The following is an 18,412-nucleotide window of genomic DNA, read 5'->3' as shown; positions in this document are numbered from 1 at the left end:
TGAACTAGAACTGAACTAGAACTGAACTAGAACTGAACTAGAACTGAACTAGAACTGAACTAGAACTGAACTAGAACTGAACTAGAACTGAACTAGAACATAATTAGAACTGAACTAGAACTGAACTAGAACTGTACTAGAACTTAACTAGAACTAAACTAGAACTGAACTAGAACTGCATATTGAGGAAGATATATATCCGTTTTTTAAGAACTTCGAGGTAGGGCTTTGAAACTATTAAAAGATAAGTCTTTACCACAGATAATAATAAAGTGTACAATATTTTTCAAGTATGTTTTTTTTAAGTATTTCATTTATCAACCTCAAACATTTGAATATACATATGTAGGTGTTGTCTGAACTAGATGCTTTTGCTTTTAACTCTTACCACAACTAAAACTACGCATAAACCTTTCAATTTACACTTCATTTGTTGGATTTTTCAAAATAGTATTCGAACATTTATGTACTTTTTTACAATTTTCCTTTCCCACAAATGATGATGTGTTGTAAAAACTTGATTTCCCTAGTGTACTGTTTATTTCCGAAAAATGTTAATATTACAAAAAAAGTAAGAACGACTACAACAAAACAAAATATCTATGTACAATATAAGTGTTTACATATAAATATAGAAAAAATATAAAAATGCTTACTTGCATTGTAAAAACAAGACAAAACTTTGCAAAATAATAGATACTTTTTATGCAGAAAAAACATGTTTATTTTATTTAATTTTTTTGTTTCTCAAATTTTTTTCGTTTGCAAAATGTATTCAATATTTAGTGATGGCGTACACAGTCATTTACACTTTAACAAGTAACAATTTATCTTTAATATTTTAAGAAAATGAGATATTGTATTTAAAAATCAGCAATTGATTGTTTTCTTAAGCTTTAGTTCAAGAGAAGGAACTTGATATTTGTAATATGCGAAAAAGGTCAAGAGTCAAAAATGTTGAGTATAATAATTATACTATATTTCAATAATTTCGAAAATACACAAATTTTTTCGTTTTTTTCTCTAAAAGGTGAATTTTTAGTTAAATGTAGCTTTTTGGCTAAAAATAAGTCATTATTAGAAATTAAATATTTATAAACTTCTGGATCCAGTTTAGGACTAGTTCAGTTCTTTTTTTAGTTCAGTTCTAGTTCAGTTCTAGTTCAGTTCTAGTTCAGTTATAGTTCAGTCCTAGTTCAGTTCTAGTTCAGTTCTAGTTCAGTTCTAGTTCAGTTCTAGTTCAGTTCTAGTTCAGTTCTAGTTCAGTTCTAGTTCAGTTCTAGTTCAGTTCTAGTTCAGTTCTAGTTCAGTTCTAGTTCTAGTTCACTTCTAGTTCAGTTCTAGTTCACTTCTAGTTCTAGTTTAGTGCTGAAAATCTCTTAAAAGTTGGTATTAACTAGAAATTCAAGAGAATATTAATGTCATTTTAATTCAATTAGTACTAAACAATTTACAAAAATAAAGTAAAAATACTCTGACATTTTTAAATTTTATATAAATTGTTCCATTACAAACATTTTTTGGAGGCATATGAAGGTTGCCATGGAATTCATAATAACATGAACATTTCCTTCACATACATAAATAGAAAAATACATTCTATTCTATTTTGATTTCTATTATACCTTTTTGAAGTTATTTTATTATTCCTCATACGATTGCTGAACTAGTGCGGTAGCGAATGAGTGTTGGCGGTGGTGCACTTTTGGTTTAGCGTGCAATTTGAAAATTGTTTTCAATGACATTGTGACATGCTGTCATATATTTTAACATGGGAATTTTCTATTCAAAAAGTTAGAAATTTTCAATTACCAATGAATTATAGTTATTCATATAAAACACACATGTATAAATAATGAAACAAAAAATAATAATAACTAAAGGAATTTGACCATGATTTAGTACTACTAAGGAGGATAATATTAATTTAACATGATTTTGTTATTAATAAATATGTCATATTTAATAATTTGAATATTGTTTACGATATTAAATAGGGTTTCTGATGATAAACATTTACGATATTTTTATAAATATTTTGACAAGCAATAAAATTTAACAAAAAATACAACAAAATGAAAAAATTCAATTATATTAAAAAGGCGATTTACATATTGGTAAAATATTTGATGTGTGTGTTTATCTTAAAAAAATTCATGTCATTCATAAAAGCGAACGGAAAAACGTATAATGTCAAAGGATGATGAATGACAATGAATGGTAGTTTACATACGCATAGACATATGTAGATAAAAGTATGTATATGTATAGGGACGAGAAGATGTAATATTTTTTTCAGAAGCGTTACTATTCTTGTTGGGTGTTGCAAATTTAAAAAAAATCTAATTTATTCACCCTTTTTGTTTGTCAAATTACACTTCATCAGTAAGTTGAAAGTCATCTTTTGCATATGATATCGGAATATTTGCTATAGTTTTTTCATAGAGGTAGTAAACATTTGTACATTGGTCCTAAATCTCTATTACATTTAAAAAAATACAGGAATTTCTTTTCCTTTCTGCAACTATTAACTAGCTGGGAGTAGGTATTACTTAGTTTGCTAAAACAATGTTTCTCGTATTTTCTTAAGTATTCAAAAGTATTCATATTTACTACGCTCATGCAATATTTCAACTTACATTTTTAAGAATGTACATTAGACAGCTGCAATATTTTCTAAAATAAATGTTCCTTTATCAGTTCAAAGTTAACAATGAGCATGGCGTTGGTACTGTTTAGATCATTAAAATACTTGACTTTATAATATTATTGCTACGGCCAGGTCAATAGACCAGGATATGTGCTAGACTATAGACTAGACTATAGACTAGACTATAGACTAGACTATAGACTAGACTAGACTAGACTTTAGACTAGACTATAGACTAGACTATAGACTAGACTATAGACTAGACTATAGACTAGACTAGACTTTAGACTATAGTCTAGACTATAGACTAGACTATAGACTAGACTATAGACTAGACTATAGACTAGACTATAGACTAGACTATAGACTAGACTATAGACTAGACTATAGACTAGACTATAGACTAGACTATAGATAGACTATAGGACTAGACTATAGACTAGACTATAGACTAGACTATAGACTAGACTATAGACTAGACTATAGACTAGACTATAGACTAGACTATAGACTAGACTATAGACTAGACTATAGACTAGACTATAGACTAGACTATAGACTAGACTATAGACTAGACTATAGACTAGACTATAGACTAGACTATAGACTAGACTATAGACTAGACTATAGACTAGACTATAGACTAGACTATAGACTAGACTATAGACTAGACTATAGACTAGACTATAGACTAGACTATAGACTAGACTATAGACTAGACTATAGACTAGACTATAGACTAGACTATAGACTAGACTATAGACTAGACTATAGACTAGACTATAGACTAGACTATAGACTAGACTATAGACTAGACTATAGACTAGACTATAGACTAGACTATAGACTAGTCTATAGACTAGACTATAGACTAGACTATAGACTAGTCTATAGACTAGACTATAGACTAGACTATAGACTAGACTATAGAGACTAGACTATAGACTAGACTATAGACTAGACTATAGACTAGACTATAGACTAGACTATAGACTAGACTATAGACTAGACTATAGACTAGACTATGGACTAGACTATAGACTAGACTATAGACTAGACTATAGACTAGACTATGGACTAGACTGTAGACTAGACTATAGACTAGACTATAGACTAGACTATAGACTAGACTAAAGACTAGGCTACTGACTAGACTATAGACTAGACTATAGACTAGACTATAGACTAGTCTATAGACTAGTCTATAGACTAGACTATAGACTAGACTATAGACTAGACTATAGACTAGACTATAGACTAGACTATAGACTAGACTATAGACTAGACTATAGACTAGACTATAGACTAGACTATAGACTAGACTATAGACTAGACTATAGACTAGACTATAGACTAGACTATAGACTAGACCATAGACTAGACTATAGACTATACTATAGACTAGACTATAAACTAGACTATAGACTAGACTATAGACTAGACTATAGACTAGACTATAGACTAGACTATAGACTAGACTATAGACTAGACTATAGACTAGACTATAGACTAGACTATAGACTAGACTATAGACTAGACTAAGACTAGACAATAGACTAGACTATAGACTAGACTAGACTATAGACTAGACTATAGACTAGACTATAGACTAGACTATAGACTAGACTATAGACTAGACTATAGACTAGACTATAGACTAGACTATAGACTAGACTATAGACTAGACTAGACTTTAGACTAGACTTTAGACTAGACTTTAGACTAGACTAGACTATAGACTAGACTATAGACTAGACTATAGACTATACTATAGACTAGACTATAGACTAGACTATAGACTAGACTATAGACTAGACTAGACTATAGACTAGACTATAGACTAGACTATAGACTAGACTATAGACTAGACTATAGACTAGACTATAGACTAGACTATAGACTAGACTATAGACTAGACTATAGACTAGACTATAGACTAGACTATAGACTAGACTATAGACTAGACTATAGACTAGACTATAGACTAGACTATAGACTAGACTATAGACTAGACTATAGACTAGACTATAGACTAGACTATAGACTAGACTATAGACTAGACTATAGACTAGACTATAGACTAGACTATAGACTAGACTATAGACTAGACTATAGACTAGACTATAGACTAGACTATAGACTAGACTATAGACTAGACTATAGACTAGACTATAGACTAGACTATAGACTAGACTATAGACTAGACTATAGACTAGACTATAGACTAGACTATAGACTAGACTATAGACTAGACTATAGACTAGACTATAGACTAGACTATAGACTAGACTATTGACTAGACTATAGACTAGACTATAGACTAGACTATAGACTAGACTATAGACTAGACTATAGACTAGACTATAGACTAGACTATAGACTAGACTATAGACTAGACTATAGACTAGACTATAGACTAGACTATAGACTAGACTATAGACTAGACTATAGACTAGACTATAGACTAGACTATAGACTAGACTATAGACTAGACTATAGACTAGACTATAGACTAGACTATAGACTAGACTATAGACTAGACTATAGACTAGACTATAGACTAGACTATAGACTAGACTATAGACTAGACTATAGACTAGACTATAGACTAGACTATAGACTAGACTATAGACTAGACTATAGACTAGACTATAGACTAGACTATAGACTAGACTATAGACTAGACTATAGACTAGACTATAGACTAGACTATAGACTAGACTATAGACTAGACTATAGACTAGACTATAGACTAGACTATAGACTAGACTATAGACTAGACTATAGACTAGACTATAGACTAGACTATAGACTAGACTATAGACTAGACTATAGACTAGACTATGACTAGACTATAGACTAGACTATAGACTAGACTATAGACTAGACTATAGACTAGACTATAGACTAGACTATAGACTAGACTATAGACTAGACTATAGACTAGACTATAGACTAGACTATAGACTAGACTATGGACTAGACTATAGACTAGACTATAGACTAGACTATAATCTAGACTATAGACTAGACTATAGACTAGACTATAGACTAGACTATAGACTAGACTATAGACTAGACTATAGACTAGACTATAGACTAGACTATAGACTAGACTATAGACTAGACTATAGACTAGACTATAGACTAGACTATAGACTTGACTATAGACTAGACTATAGACTAGACTATAGACTAGACTATAGACTAGACTATAGACTAGACTATAGACTATAGACTATAGACTAGACTATAGACTAGACTATAGACTAGACTATAGACTAGACTATAGACTAGACTATAGACTAGACTATAGACTAGACTATAGACTAGACTATAGACTAGACTATAATCTAGACTATAGACTAGACTATAGACTAGACTATAGACTAGACTATAGACTAGACTATAGACTAGACTATAGACTAGACTATAGACTTGACTATAGACTAGACTATAGACTTGACTATAGACTAGACTATAGACTTGACTATAGACTTGACTATAGACAAGACTGTATACTAAACTATAAACTAGACTGTTAACTACACTGTAGACTAGACAATAGGCTAGACCTAACTATAGACTAGATAGTAGGCTAGGAAATAGACTATACTATGGTGTTTGATATTTTTATTAGAAGGGTTCTAATTTCAGCCTGTCACAAATATGAGATTTTTGAAGAAATCTGTTAAGATTTCGGGAGCAGTCTAATTCGCATTTATAAGCGTATTAATATACATAATAAATACAACTACTTTATCGACATACTTGCACACACATATGGCAAAGTGGTCAATATTATAGTCGGTTTACTTTGTTGTCTTCTTGACTTGCATAAAAGGAAAATTGAAGTGTTTCAATTGCACATAAAAGCCGTGACAAAAGGAGTGAAAACATCAAAAAGCGGAAGAAAAAAAATCGGAAAAATAACAAGAATCCGAAAAAAATAGAACAAAACGTGAGATTGTTGTAAAGAAAACACATACAATACTTTTATATTACTAGTACTTATGTAAAGAAATTTATGATGCCTCAAACAAAGTATAAATATTTTAATAAGAAAATAAAAATGATGTTGTTGCTTTTAATATTAATGTGGTCATTAATGGGGCAACATGTTTATGGTAAATCATCATCATATGATATTGGTATTGTAAATACGGCTGCTGATGCTGCTAACAGTGCTACTGCTGATGTTGCGGCAGATGATTCTGTTTATGATACTAATGGCATCAGGGACATGATACAAGAAAATATTGCAAAAATAAAAACAACAAAAACAAAGGATGCAAAGAAAGAAACATCAGAAGCAACATCAACAACCACTGAAAATAAAGGCAAGAATAACAATACCGCCACGATTTATGACCGTATTAATGAAAACGATAATAATTCCAATAAATTGCCACAAAATGTAGCAAAAAGAGAAGACCAACAACAGTCAAATATGATGTATATGAACATGAAAATGCCAGCGCCATTGCCATCGCCATCATCAGCATCATCATCATCATCAATATCAACAACAACAACTACTACGTCTGTAACGGCAACAACAATACCACCAACAGAGTCACTACTGATGCCAAAAGATCAATTAAATAAAACAGAGTCTGAAATCCCAAAGAGCAATGAGAAAGACAATAATAACAAAAACAGCAACAATGAAACAGAAAATAAAAACAAACCGGAAGAGAGCATAGAATCGAAAATGTCAACGTTAAAAGTTAATGATACGAGTAACAGCAACGAATCTGCTGCCAACAGTGGCAATAAAGTTTCAAAGAACAACAATATTAATAATGAAACAGCAACGTCGGAATCAAACAACCTGAATGAAACTGATTCAAATAACCAGAATAAAATTGATGATGGTGAGAAGAATGATAAAAATGAAGCTGACCCTGAAATCGATAATGAAAACTCAAATGGACAGTTTGATACATTCGATTCAACTGCTCAGGCACAGCAAATGTTTATAACACAGTTTGCTTTAAAATTTAAACAAATACCACGAGTGACATTTTTCACTTGCAAAGAACCAGCAGAAACAACAGACCAATCAAATGAGCAACAATCAAAAACAAATAATTTTAGTTATAAAAGACATACTCATATGAATTTGGAAATGGTGAAATTTGTACGTCGCATGTATACGTTTGATGAAGACAACAATGAATCGTCTCCCAATAACGTGCCAAATTCTCCAAGTATAATGATGAACGTTGTTTTAATTGATCATTTACTAAATAAAAATCGTGCTAGTACGAGTAGTTCTGTTTCACGTGTTGGGTTTGGTAGAGCTAGTTCTTTTGGTGCGGCTGCTGCAAGTGGTCCGGCTACACGTAATGCTTTCACTAATGCTAATTGGCTGGAACAGATACTAAAGCCAGAAGCTTTTTGTCAAATTGTGGTCTTGGATTTGGCCTGCGGAGGAGCTAGTCGTCGTCTTTTGGAAATGGTGAGATTTTGTCAGTTGTTCTTCTGTAAAAGAATGTATCATCCAATCCCAATTGCTCATTGGTTTTATATAAACAATTGGTTTCGAATGTTAAAATGCATTAGTAGATATTTTTGTAGACTAGTCTAGTCTATAGTCTAGTCTATAGTCTAGTCTATAGTCTAGTCTATAGTCTAGTCTATAGTCTAGTCTATAGTCTAGTCTATAGTCTAGTCTATAGTCTAGTCTATAGTCTAGTCTATAGACTAGTCTATAGTCTAGTCTTTAGTCTAGTCTATAGTCTAGTCTATAGTCTAGTCTATAGTCTAGTCTATAGTCTAGTTTATAATCTAGTCTATAGTCTAGTCTGCATCTGTCTGTTTTTGATCCATTTTTTTCTTCTTTTATTTTGACTAGAACTATATAGGATTAATAGATTTCCTAGTTTCATTATGTATCAAGTTGTCATTTTACGACAAAGTTTTAAAAATCAAAACATAAAAATGCCATGATTTTATGAAATCCCTATCAATATCTTAATTTTGGATGCATTGAAATATTAAAAATAAATATGTTCATTTCCTAAATTACTAAAATTATTTTTGCAATTTTATGACCAATTTTTATTGTTCATTTAAAACCAATAATCAAGTCATACACACACACATACATACAAAGTATTATTTTGATTACTTAACATTAAATTATTTATTCTATTTCTTATTTTGCCATTGTTTCTTTATTAAATGCTTCCTTATGTACAATGTTTATCAACAAATATGATGGAATCTATAAAATAAAAATCTATACAACATAAATGCTGCACTACTTTACTTGTTTACTTAAAAAAAACACTCGTACACATAAAAAAACGGAAACGGATATTAAACATTTATGTTTGCATGGTGTGTCAAACTGTAATGATGGCTTTGAAATGATGTTTAACTGTTCTACGACTACAACGACTACATTTAAACTGTGCTGTGTTTGCCTTTGTCGTCTTCTCATTTACAATACGTGTCTGGATGAGTGAATCGATACATTTGTCCATGTCTGCTTATGTCATTCATTCATTTATACATACAACGTTTATACTTACTTACTTACCTACTTACTTCCTCACTCATTCACTTACTTAATACTTTACAACTCATTTTCATTTTCATCTACAACTTGAACATCAACAGGCCTCAAATAAGGCTTTTTTTAACTCAATGTATCACTGGTTGTTGTTGGAGGATTATGTATTTAATCGACAAACTGAAATCGATGATGCGGATGATGATGATATAGAAAGCAAGATGAACAATTATAGTACAGAAGCAAATACCAAGAAGAGCTCTAAGGAGGAAATTGTCAACGACAGCAATGCTACAATTCTACAAGTTAAAAAATTATCCACATACCCATCGGATGTTATTGGCGCCTCCACATCCGGTTTTGGCTTACAAAACAAAGTCACACCAACAACCACTTTATCCTCATCCTCATCAACATCGACAACAAAGACTGTTGCTGGTGGTGGTGGTATTCGCCAGAAACAGCGTATCGTTGTAGACGATAAGTCGTCAGCTTCTTCGAATGCCAGTCGTACTGCTGGGGTAACAGATGAGGATGACATAGAGATTATTGAAAAGTTCCTAGAAAAACTCAACATCAATATAAATACAGAGTTAATATTGGCAAAACGACGTATGCGTGCTCTTGCCACCACTTCATATCCCTCAGACGCCACACCAGCACCACCTTCTCTAACAAATTCTACATTAACGGAGTCGGATGATTATAATACACTTCAAAAGATGGATTACTACTTGTTATACGATGTTTGGTATGTTCCAACAACATTTACTCGTTCTCTATATTCTGTATAAATTTTAAAAATATTTCCGTATACCCTTCATACATTTGGAAGTTAAAAGTGTTGGAAATTTTTCTAGATTTTAGATAGATTTGCATATTGGTGTCTTCAAGAAGTCTGCTTCACTTCTCGAATCGCCAAACGTTTTTTTTAAAACGAATTTTTAATTTAATTTAAGAACAATTTCAGAATGCATTATGTGAAGAAAAATGTTTGCTGGGTAAGATTCATCTAACTACAAACATATGCTTGTGAGAGTGAGTAAAAGGGGAATAGAAAAAGTTTTTATTAGACATCATTGTTGCACTGAATGTTTAAATAGTTGCAAAAGGCATGTTTGTTGTTGTTATTTTGTAACTTTTTTTACTGAACACAGTTTTTTTCTCCACTTTCTATACTGTGTATTTTGCCAGCAGATGATCAATGGAAAAGTTAAATCAAGTCAATATTAAATATTTCTCATTTTTTTCTATTTACTTAAATGAAACTCAATCCAGTTAATGACATTCATTTTAAATTCTATTCAAATATCTATGTTGCTAAAACATAGACTAAAAAAATTATTAAATTTGATTCTTTTTCAAGTTTTACATTTATTTTAGCTGAAAGGATTCAAGTAAATAAAAGATATAGATTTTTCTTCTTTAGGAATCCAGGTCTACAGTATGGCGGCGAAATGAATATGACAGAAATTGGTTATTTTTCTCGAAATAAAGGATTTCAAGTGGCTCATTGGTATAAGACTACTACGACTATAATGAGAAGAATCAATATGGATTTGGCTAAAGTGCGTTGCTTAGTAGTGGTAAGAAGTTGGAGTTCACTAAAGAATATTCATATTTATTTAAATAATTTAAAAGATCCGTTACTTATTCCACTCTAGATTTTAACCTTAAACAATATATTAGTTCAGCTATTAGTACAAGATTAGTTTATAGACTAGTATGTTGTATGAATGGTCTAGTTTAAGACCAAGCTTGTGGATTATAGTCTGACAACGTCGCAGAAGAAAATTTTTTAGTTCAGACGATTAATAGACATTTTCTGAACATTTTACTGACATCGTTGTAAGATCTTACAACTGTGTATCACGGCTATAAGATTAGATTATATATTATTTTAAAGACTACTCAATATACCAATTTATTTTCTAAATATTGTAGTTCACTTGTTTTTAGTCCTGTCCATATACTACTTAATAGAGCTCATCCCATAAACTAGTCAACAGGCTAATAACTAGACAAGTCAATAGACTAGATAGTAGTTTAGAGACTAGTCCATAGACTAGTTTTGAGACCATTGACTCTATCTTATAGACTAGTGTATATAATAATCAATATATTTGTTCATCGACTGCTCATTAGATAGTCTATTGCTAGTGAATAGAATAATCAATAAAATAATTCATAGACTATTTAATAGACTATTGTTCTGACTAGCTCATAGATTAGTCAATAGAATATCCAGTGGAGTTTTTTATATACTAGTCAACAGGGTAATTTATATACTATTCAATAGACTATTCTATTCTAATTCATAGACTAATCTAATGACTAGTCCATAGACTTCTAAAGTAACTAGCGAATAGACTAGTCCAAAGACTAGACAATAGATTTATAAAAAGACCAGTTATATACTAGTCCATACAGTTATTTATAGACTAGTTTGTCTACTAGTCAATAGACTAATTTGTTGACTAGTTAACTGTCTATTTCATAGACTAGGCAATAGACTAGTTCATAGACTATTCAATACTATATTTCACAGACAAGTCAAAGGACTGGTTCATAAACAGGTCTAGATTCTAGATTATAGACTTTGAGACTAGACGAAAACTAATTTATAGATTAGTCAATAGACTAGTTTATAGACTAGTTTTTTAGACTATTAAAGAGGCTAATTAGACTAGAATAATAAACAGACTTACCCAGCAAAAATAAAACGAAGTACTTCCAAAAGAATAACATTTATCATCTCTAAGTGAATTTGTTTACCTTCTGTTGAAGTAATGTGTAATTTATTTATTTTAATATTATTAAAGTTAAATTATTTATATTCTATAATAAAACAATTACACTTCCCAATAACTTCCAAAAAAAGAACATAAAAATTACTTCATAAGAATGATTTCAGATGTAGTGAATTTGGAATCAAATAAATCCCTCCTATAACAAGCCTGTATTGAAATCATCACTTCTCCAGGTCTTTTTCAGTATTTCCATGCAGTACATTCTACTTCTTTTTCGTTTCTTTGGAAGTTCCTTTTTTTTGCTGGGTAGTTACAAACTATTAAAAAGACTAGCCCATAGACTTCTTTATAGACTAGTAAATAGACTACTAGTCAATAGACTAATTAAAAGGCAAGTACTAGTCTATTACAGACTATTTTTTAGTTACAGACTAATTTTTAGTCTATCTTAGACTAGTCTGTAAAAAAGTTTACTACTTTATAGACTAATTATTCCATTCGTTTGTATTCTTTTCCAAAATTTTAAAATTCCATACCTGGTGTATATATATCTCATTTACTTCTAGATAACACATAAAAATCGTTCCGATACTTTGGAAGAATATTTAACATCACACTATGATACACATTTGGATTCAATGAATCGTTTTAATTTTGCTTTACTATCACATGTCAGAGAATTATTTAATTTCAGGTTCGTTATTTCTTCATCCGTTTTAATTTAATGGTAATTTTAACGTGTATTTGTGTGTGTATGTGTGTGTGCGTAAGTTTGAACGTATCTATAGATATTTTATAACAACACTTTGTAATTTGTTAAGAATACTTAATTCAGATTGTTCATTAAATCAACAAGAAACATCATTAAATCATACTCATCAAATGTTTACTTAAAATATTGTGTGTTTATAAAAAAAAAAATAATTTTGCGTTTGCGTGTATTAAAATCCATGGTGGGCATAGAGAGAGTATTGCATTTTGGTTTTTTATGTATATTTGTGAATTTTTAGTTATATCTACATTTTAATTTTTTTTTTTTTTACTTTTCTCTTTTAGTTATTTGTTTTATATACATAGTGCCTATGGTTCTATTGCCTATCACTGATTTTATATTATTTGTGTTAAAAAGTGTTTGGAAATTAAAGTATTATATAGTTTTCAATAAGATAAGAGTTGTATGAAAAAATTAGAATTTTATTTGATTAGATTTTTAAATCTAAGGCACTGTTTAAGGTTCCAAAATAAAATTTTGTTTAAAAACATTGGTTATCGTTTAAAAAAATTTAAATGTTTTTTTTTATCAAAATTTAAATTTATAATTCATATAAATTGCATTGCACTTTTCATTTTCAAATGTGTAATGTAAGCATTCAATTTGGTAAAATAAATATAGAAACAAAGAAAAACAAAAACTCAATTTAAGAGTCATCAATTATATTTCAGTTTTTTTTTTCATAACAATTTTAATTCAATCTTCAGACATGTATACAACGTACATTGCAAAGCAGTATACTATTTGTATACAAAAAAGTAACACGTTTTTATATATAACATAATGTGTTTCGTTACCCTACAATTTATTAAGTGGACTTTGATGGAACAAAATTTAATCTCTCCTTATCGAGCCGCTAAAACTATGAAGTCTAAATTGATCGTGAACTATTAGTATCTTCACCGATAGATTGTAGTGTTTGAAAAGAAAAGATGAAAATTTCGTAGAATTATCGGTAGATTGTAGTGTTTGAAAAGAAAAGTTGAAAATCTCGTATAATTAAACAGTTCTGCTGTGTTGCACTTCACTTCAACTATTTTGCTGAATTGTTTTGTTGTCCCTAATCAAGCACGAATCGAGCTGCAAATCAAGCCCATTTTAGTATGAATGCAATCTTTTAAATTCCTAAATTATCTAAAGTTTTATCTCAAATCAAGTATAAGTACACTTTGGATAAAATAAATAAGATTTTTCGTACTTAACGCATACGTATTTGAATCAAATATATAGTACTTGGTTAAAGGAAACCATTACTAATGTACTTCAAAAACCGCTTCCGATTGTAATCAATTCTGTTTGATTGAAAATGTTTATTTAATTTACTTGAAGTGTATGCCTTAAACAAAAGATCTGTTAGAGTTTCAAGTAGTGTCTATATAGGTCCCTGTAGTCTAGCGTATGTTGTTTTCGCAAAAATACTCAATTCATTTATTATAATGTTAAATTTTTTTGTTAAATTTAGTAGGGTACTATGAGAAAATTCATTTTGGATTAGAGAACTCTATACTTATATTTACGATTTACTAACAAAACGTTTGTTTGGAATGTAATCTGAGAACAACGGCTTGACATCGATCCCATGAAATCGAGTAATTCTGAGCTTCGATTATGTACTTTTTAAGAACTGAAATAAGATTATCAACTTGTAGAACCTTTACTTTTAATAGTACAAAGCTTTAGGTTACACAATCGATCTGCTGTTTAGTAAGTCCGACAATCGTTTTAAAATCCGAGTTGATCATGCCAATAGTATGCCTTCCAAAAACAATATCCAATAAAGTTTTGAAAAACTTTTGACTAAAAGATTAGGCTACTATAGTTATATTTATATCCACTATCTAAAAGATAGTGGATATATTGATTTTGTCATTCCGTTTGTAACACATATTGGTAATTGAATAAATGTGTTAATATATGTATGTATTCTCTAATTCTAAGACAATCTAGCTCTGTACGTCTGTCTGTTAAACGCTCGATAGGGTCCGAACAGAAAGAGATATAGGATTGCACATTTTTCATAAATATTTCCTATAGGTAAGGTTTGTTTAGTATTGAATATAATCTAATATTGGTCCACGTTTTCGCATAGCCCCAAAACAATTGCAACGCTCTTGTATTGGCCTAAAATAACGTCTGTGATATTCGACATAAACATGTTTAACATGAACGAACATGCCTTTACCAAATGAATTATGAAGATCGGTAATTGATCCTTTCACTTATAAGAGATCGTCTTCAGAAAATGACTTTAAGGCCCATTACTGGCTTCAAAATACGAGTACAATGATGAAGTTTGCTTTAAACATGTCTTATACGAACACTAAAAAATTTTATGACGATCGGCCCATAATTGATCCTACCACCCATAAAAGGTTCCTCTATTCTAACGCTCGGGACTGATTTTAAAACTCAGCGATATAATTCGACACAACTAAGTTTTAAACAAACAGAAATGTATCTTCTATACCGATCTTTCAAAAGATCGATTCATAATTGAGCTTATCCATACATAACTTTTTCCATATTAATATTAAATATTTGTTCAATTCACAATCGGTATTGTACGGTTGTATCGTAGTATGTCGTAATTTTTTGCTATTATTGATTTGTTTTTGTTTCAAAAAATTGTATTTGAAAAATTCAATTCGGCACCAATAAACTAATTTAAGAGTGACTTTAGAAAATCGTACAAACAGTTTAGCTTTAAACTAAATTACTTTTCAGATTTGTATCACCCTAATGTCAAATACGTCTATAGTTTTTGTATGAAAATGTCGGTACATATATTTTAATGTTGCACACTTTTGTACATTGTTTTGTTGTTGTTTATTGTGTGTGTGTGTGTATGTGTATGTTTTTTACACTTTTGCTGCTGATGCTGTTGGTTTATTTTTTGTTCCTTTTGTATTATTGATACAGAATTATTTTCTTGCAGTTTCATTTTGTCGAAGACCGCCACCTGGGGTTATTTAAAGAATGGCAAATTTGATGGCATGATTGGTGCTTTAGTGCGCAAGCAGGCGGATATTGGGGGATCACCGATTTTCTTTCGTATCGAACGTGCCAAAGTGATTGATTATACATCGAGAACATGGGTGGCCAGGTAGGAGAAAAGCTGCTGATAGTTGGTAGTAGTAGTTGATAGTGATGGTGGTTAAGCTCAAGGCTTTATATCAGCAAATAGTATGCAAAACTAACATTGCAATAAATTTAAAGTTTTCCTATTGTTTAAAGCTTATTTACATATGTACATATGTTGTGTGTTAAATACAGGCCTTGCTTTATATTTCGTCATCCGAGAAGTACAAAAAAGGATCGTATTGTTTTCCTGCAGCCTTTTTCCAATGATGTTTGGGTATTTCTGGCCGTATGTGGTTTTATAACAATTTTTTTACTGTGGGTTTTAACAAGTTTGGAACGTAAATTTGATCCGGATGAGTTTGAGGCCAATACGGGTACCGATATGAAAGCCTTCGAAAGACTAATGAGTGCTGCTATGGAGGATAGAAGGGAGAACAAAGAAATGGTGTCAGTTAAGGGTGGAGGTTTTAAAAAATGGTTTGTACGTTGGGGTGGTTTGTTTTGTGGTCAAAATGCGGTTGACGATAAGTCCAGAAGACGTGTGGGTTTATTTTTTGAATCTTTGCTGTTTTATATTGGTTCTATATGTCAACAGGGTAATTGAGATTTCCAGAAAAAAGTACATATTATTTTAAAATTTATAATATCTGCGTTATTAGGTCTATCATTTTCCACGTTTTTCTTTTCGGGTCGTTGTATTGTTATTACCTCTTTGTTTTTTTCCTTTTCGATTTATCAATTTTATTCGGCCAGTATTGTGGGCACTTTGCTAATGGAGAAACCCAAAACTATACGCACCTTAAAAGATCTTATACACAGTAATTTGGAGATTGGCGTTGAGGATATTGTCTATAATAGGGATTATTTTTTGGTATTTTGAAATTGCAATTAAAAAACTTTCAAAAAGTAATTGTGTTTTATTAAAGCGTACTAAAGATCCTGATGCCCAGGAATTGTATGCCAAAAAAGTTACCAGTGTACCGACTACTGGAGATACAGGTTTTGTTGATGGTCCACCGGATAACTTTGTTTTGCCTACACAAATGACTGAAATGACAGATGCCCAAAAGGCTAAAGCTTATCGTGATATCTTGCATAGTCATGAGACGGGTGCTCATGCCAAAACTAATGAAGCCTCGAACTGGTATGATCCCGATTTTGGTGTGGCCAAAATAAAAAAGGGACGTAAGTTTTGTATTTTAAAAGTACGTTTAATAGTTAGTGATCAAGTTAATATGATTTTCAAGGTTTTGCTTTTCATGTGGATGTGGCTACGGCTTACAAGATCATTGCCGATACCTTTAGCGAAAAGGAGATATGTGATTTAACTGAAATACAATTATTTCCACCTCAAAAAATGGTCAGCATAGTGCAGAAGGGTTCACCTCTAAGAAAAGTTATAACTTATGGGTGGGTTCTTAAAATTAACCACCTTTCCTAAAGTTTTCTTCTCAATGACCGAGTTTAACTTCTAGTCGAACTTGAAGTTGTAAAGACTTTTCATATTTCTCACTAAGAAACTTATTCATTGAGAATACAACAAAAGAAAATGCTTTTCAAAAATGCTACTTTACCTGTTTTAATTAACTATTCTTCTTCTTTAGCTTGCGACGTGTTACTGAAGTGGGACTAACCGATTATCAACGTAAAGTTTGGCACTCACCCAAACCACGTTGTGTTAAACAATTGCATACCGATGATTTAAGGGTGAGTAGATATCACATTTTACCATTAATACAATTATTGGTAAAATGTGTTTTTGTCATAAGACTTCCTCGTACATCTTTAATACATGCCAAACAGTCTGACTGACTGCCTGCCTGCTTGGCTTTCTGTGCAATAGCTGTGACATACATATTTCCTCATAACATATTCATCTCCATAGCACTCCCCACTATTGGCCTTATTATTTAAAGTGCAACCGTATTCACGTTGCACATTTTCTCAAACTTCATTCACATGATAACAATAATAATAATAATAATGATAGACAGACAGACAATAAGAGCATTTTGTATTCTTCGTTTATATGTATTTACGTATGTATGTATGTTTGTATATTTTAAGGTTGATATGCAAACATTTACATCAGCACTGTTGGTTCTTATCTTTGGTTATGCAGTCAGTCTGTTGATTTTAAGTTTAGAGATTGTGCACTTTAAACTGTGGAAACGATATACGACAACATAAATAACAAGGATGTCACATCGTTATAGTCATCGTCGTCATCATCATCATCATTGGTGGTGGCATTATTAAGAGCCAAATAAACTTGTGCTCATAACGTATGTTTTTGACAGTAATTTGCATGTTTTTAAGCTTAACATTATTAAATAGTATTAGTTACAAACATACACACTCATAAATGTCTTGAGTTTTAAATGCACTTGGATACATATTAAGACTTTTAGCTTTGTTGAATTCAATAAAAATTTTACTTACCTGTGTTTTGTTAGTGTTTTATTTTTGGTAGTAGTATAAGTGGAATTTTCGGAATATTATAAATAGGTTTATAATGATATGTAAGTAATGCTTACGTAAATCTCTATCAGGCCCGATATCGATACGTAGGCAAGTAATACACTTTACAGTGTTCTGAGGAACAGACTTTTTAAAAATCTCATGAAGGAAAACAA

General features: G+C 30.9%; 1 protein-coding gene across 1 annotated transcript; it reads left to right on the top strand.

The window, feature by feature from the left end:
* Positions 1 to 6,638: 6,638 nt before the first annotated feature.
* LOC111679316 lies at positions 6,639 to 18,202 on the top strand. Its single transcript, XM_023440869.2, has 11 exons — positions 6,639 to 8,114; positions 9,281 to 9,924; positions 10,603 to 10,759; positions 12,490 to 12,617; positions 15,631 to 15,798; positions 15,969 to 16,372; positions 16,436 to 16,647; positions 16,703 to 16,961; positions 17,024 to 17,186; positions 17,381 to 17,483; positions 17,844 to 18,202. The coding sequence occupies exons 1-11, from the start codon at positions 6,678 to 6,680 to the stop codon at positions 17,964 to 17,966; spliced, it is 3,798 nt and encodes a 1,265-aa protein (XP_023296637.2). The 5' UTR covers positions 6,639 to 6,677; the 3' UTR covers positions 17,967 to 18,202.
* The last annotated feature ends 210 nt before the right edge of the window (positions 18,203 to 18,412 follow it).

Source organism: Lucilia cuprina, chromosome 5 (assembly GCF_022045245.1).
Source record: "Lucilia cuprina isolate Lc7/37 chromosome 5, ASM2204524v1, whole genome shotgun sequence".
Lineage (NCBI taxonomy): Eukaryota > Metazoa > Arthropoda > Insecta > Diptera > Calliphoridae > Lucilia > Lucilia cuprina.
The sequence above is the reverse complement of the archived record's forward strand: the minus strand, read 5'-3'. Positions and strand labels throughout refer to the sequence as shown.

Bases quoted from the DNA above. Each gene is read 5' to 3' on its own strand.
- LOC111679316 (XM_023440869.2), top strand. From the start codon at position 6,678: ATGATGCCTCAAACAAAGTATAAATATTTTAATAAGAAAATAAAAATG. The intron at 8,115-9,280 runs GTGAGATTTTGT...GAACATCAACAG, and splicing joins GTCGTCGTCTTTTGGAAATG to GCCTCAAATAAGGCTTTTTT. The intron at 16,648-16,702 runs GTATTTTGAAAT...GTTTTATTAAAG, and splicing joins ATAATAGGGATTATTTTTTG to CGTACTAAAGATCCTGATGC.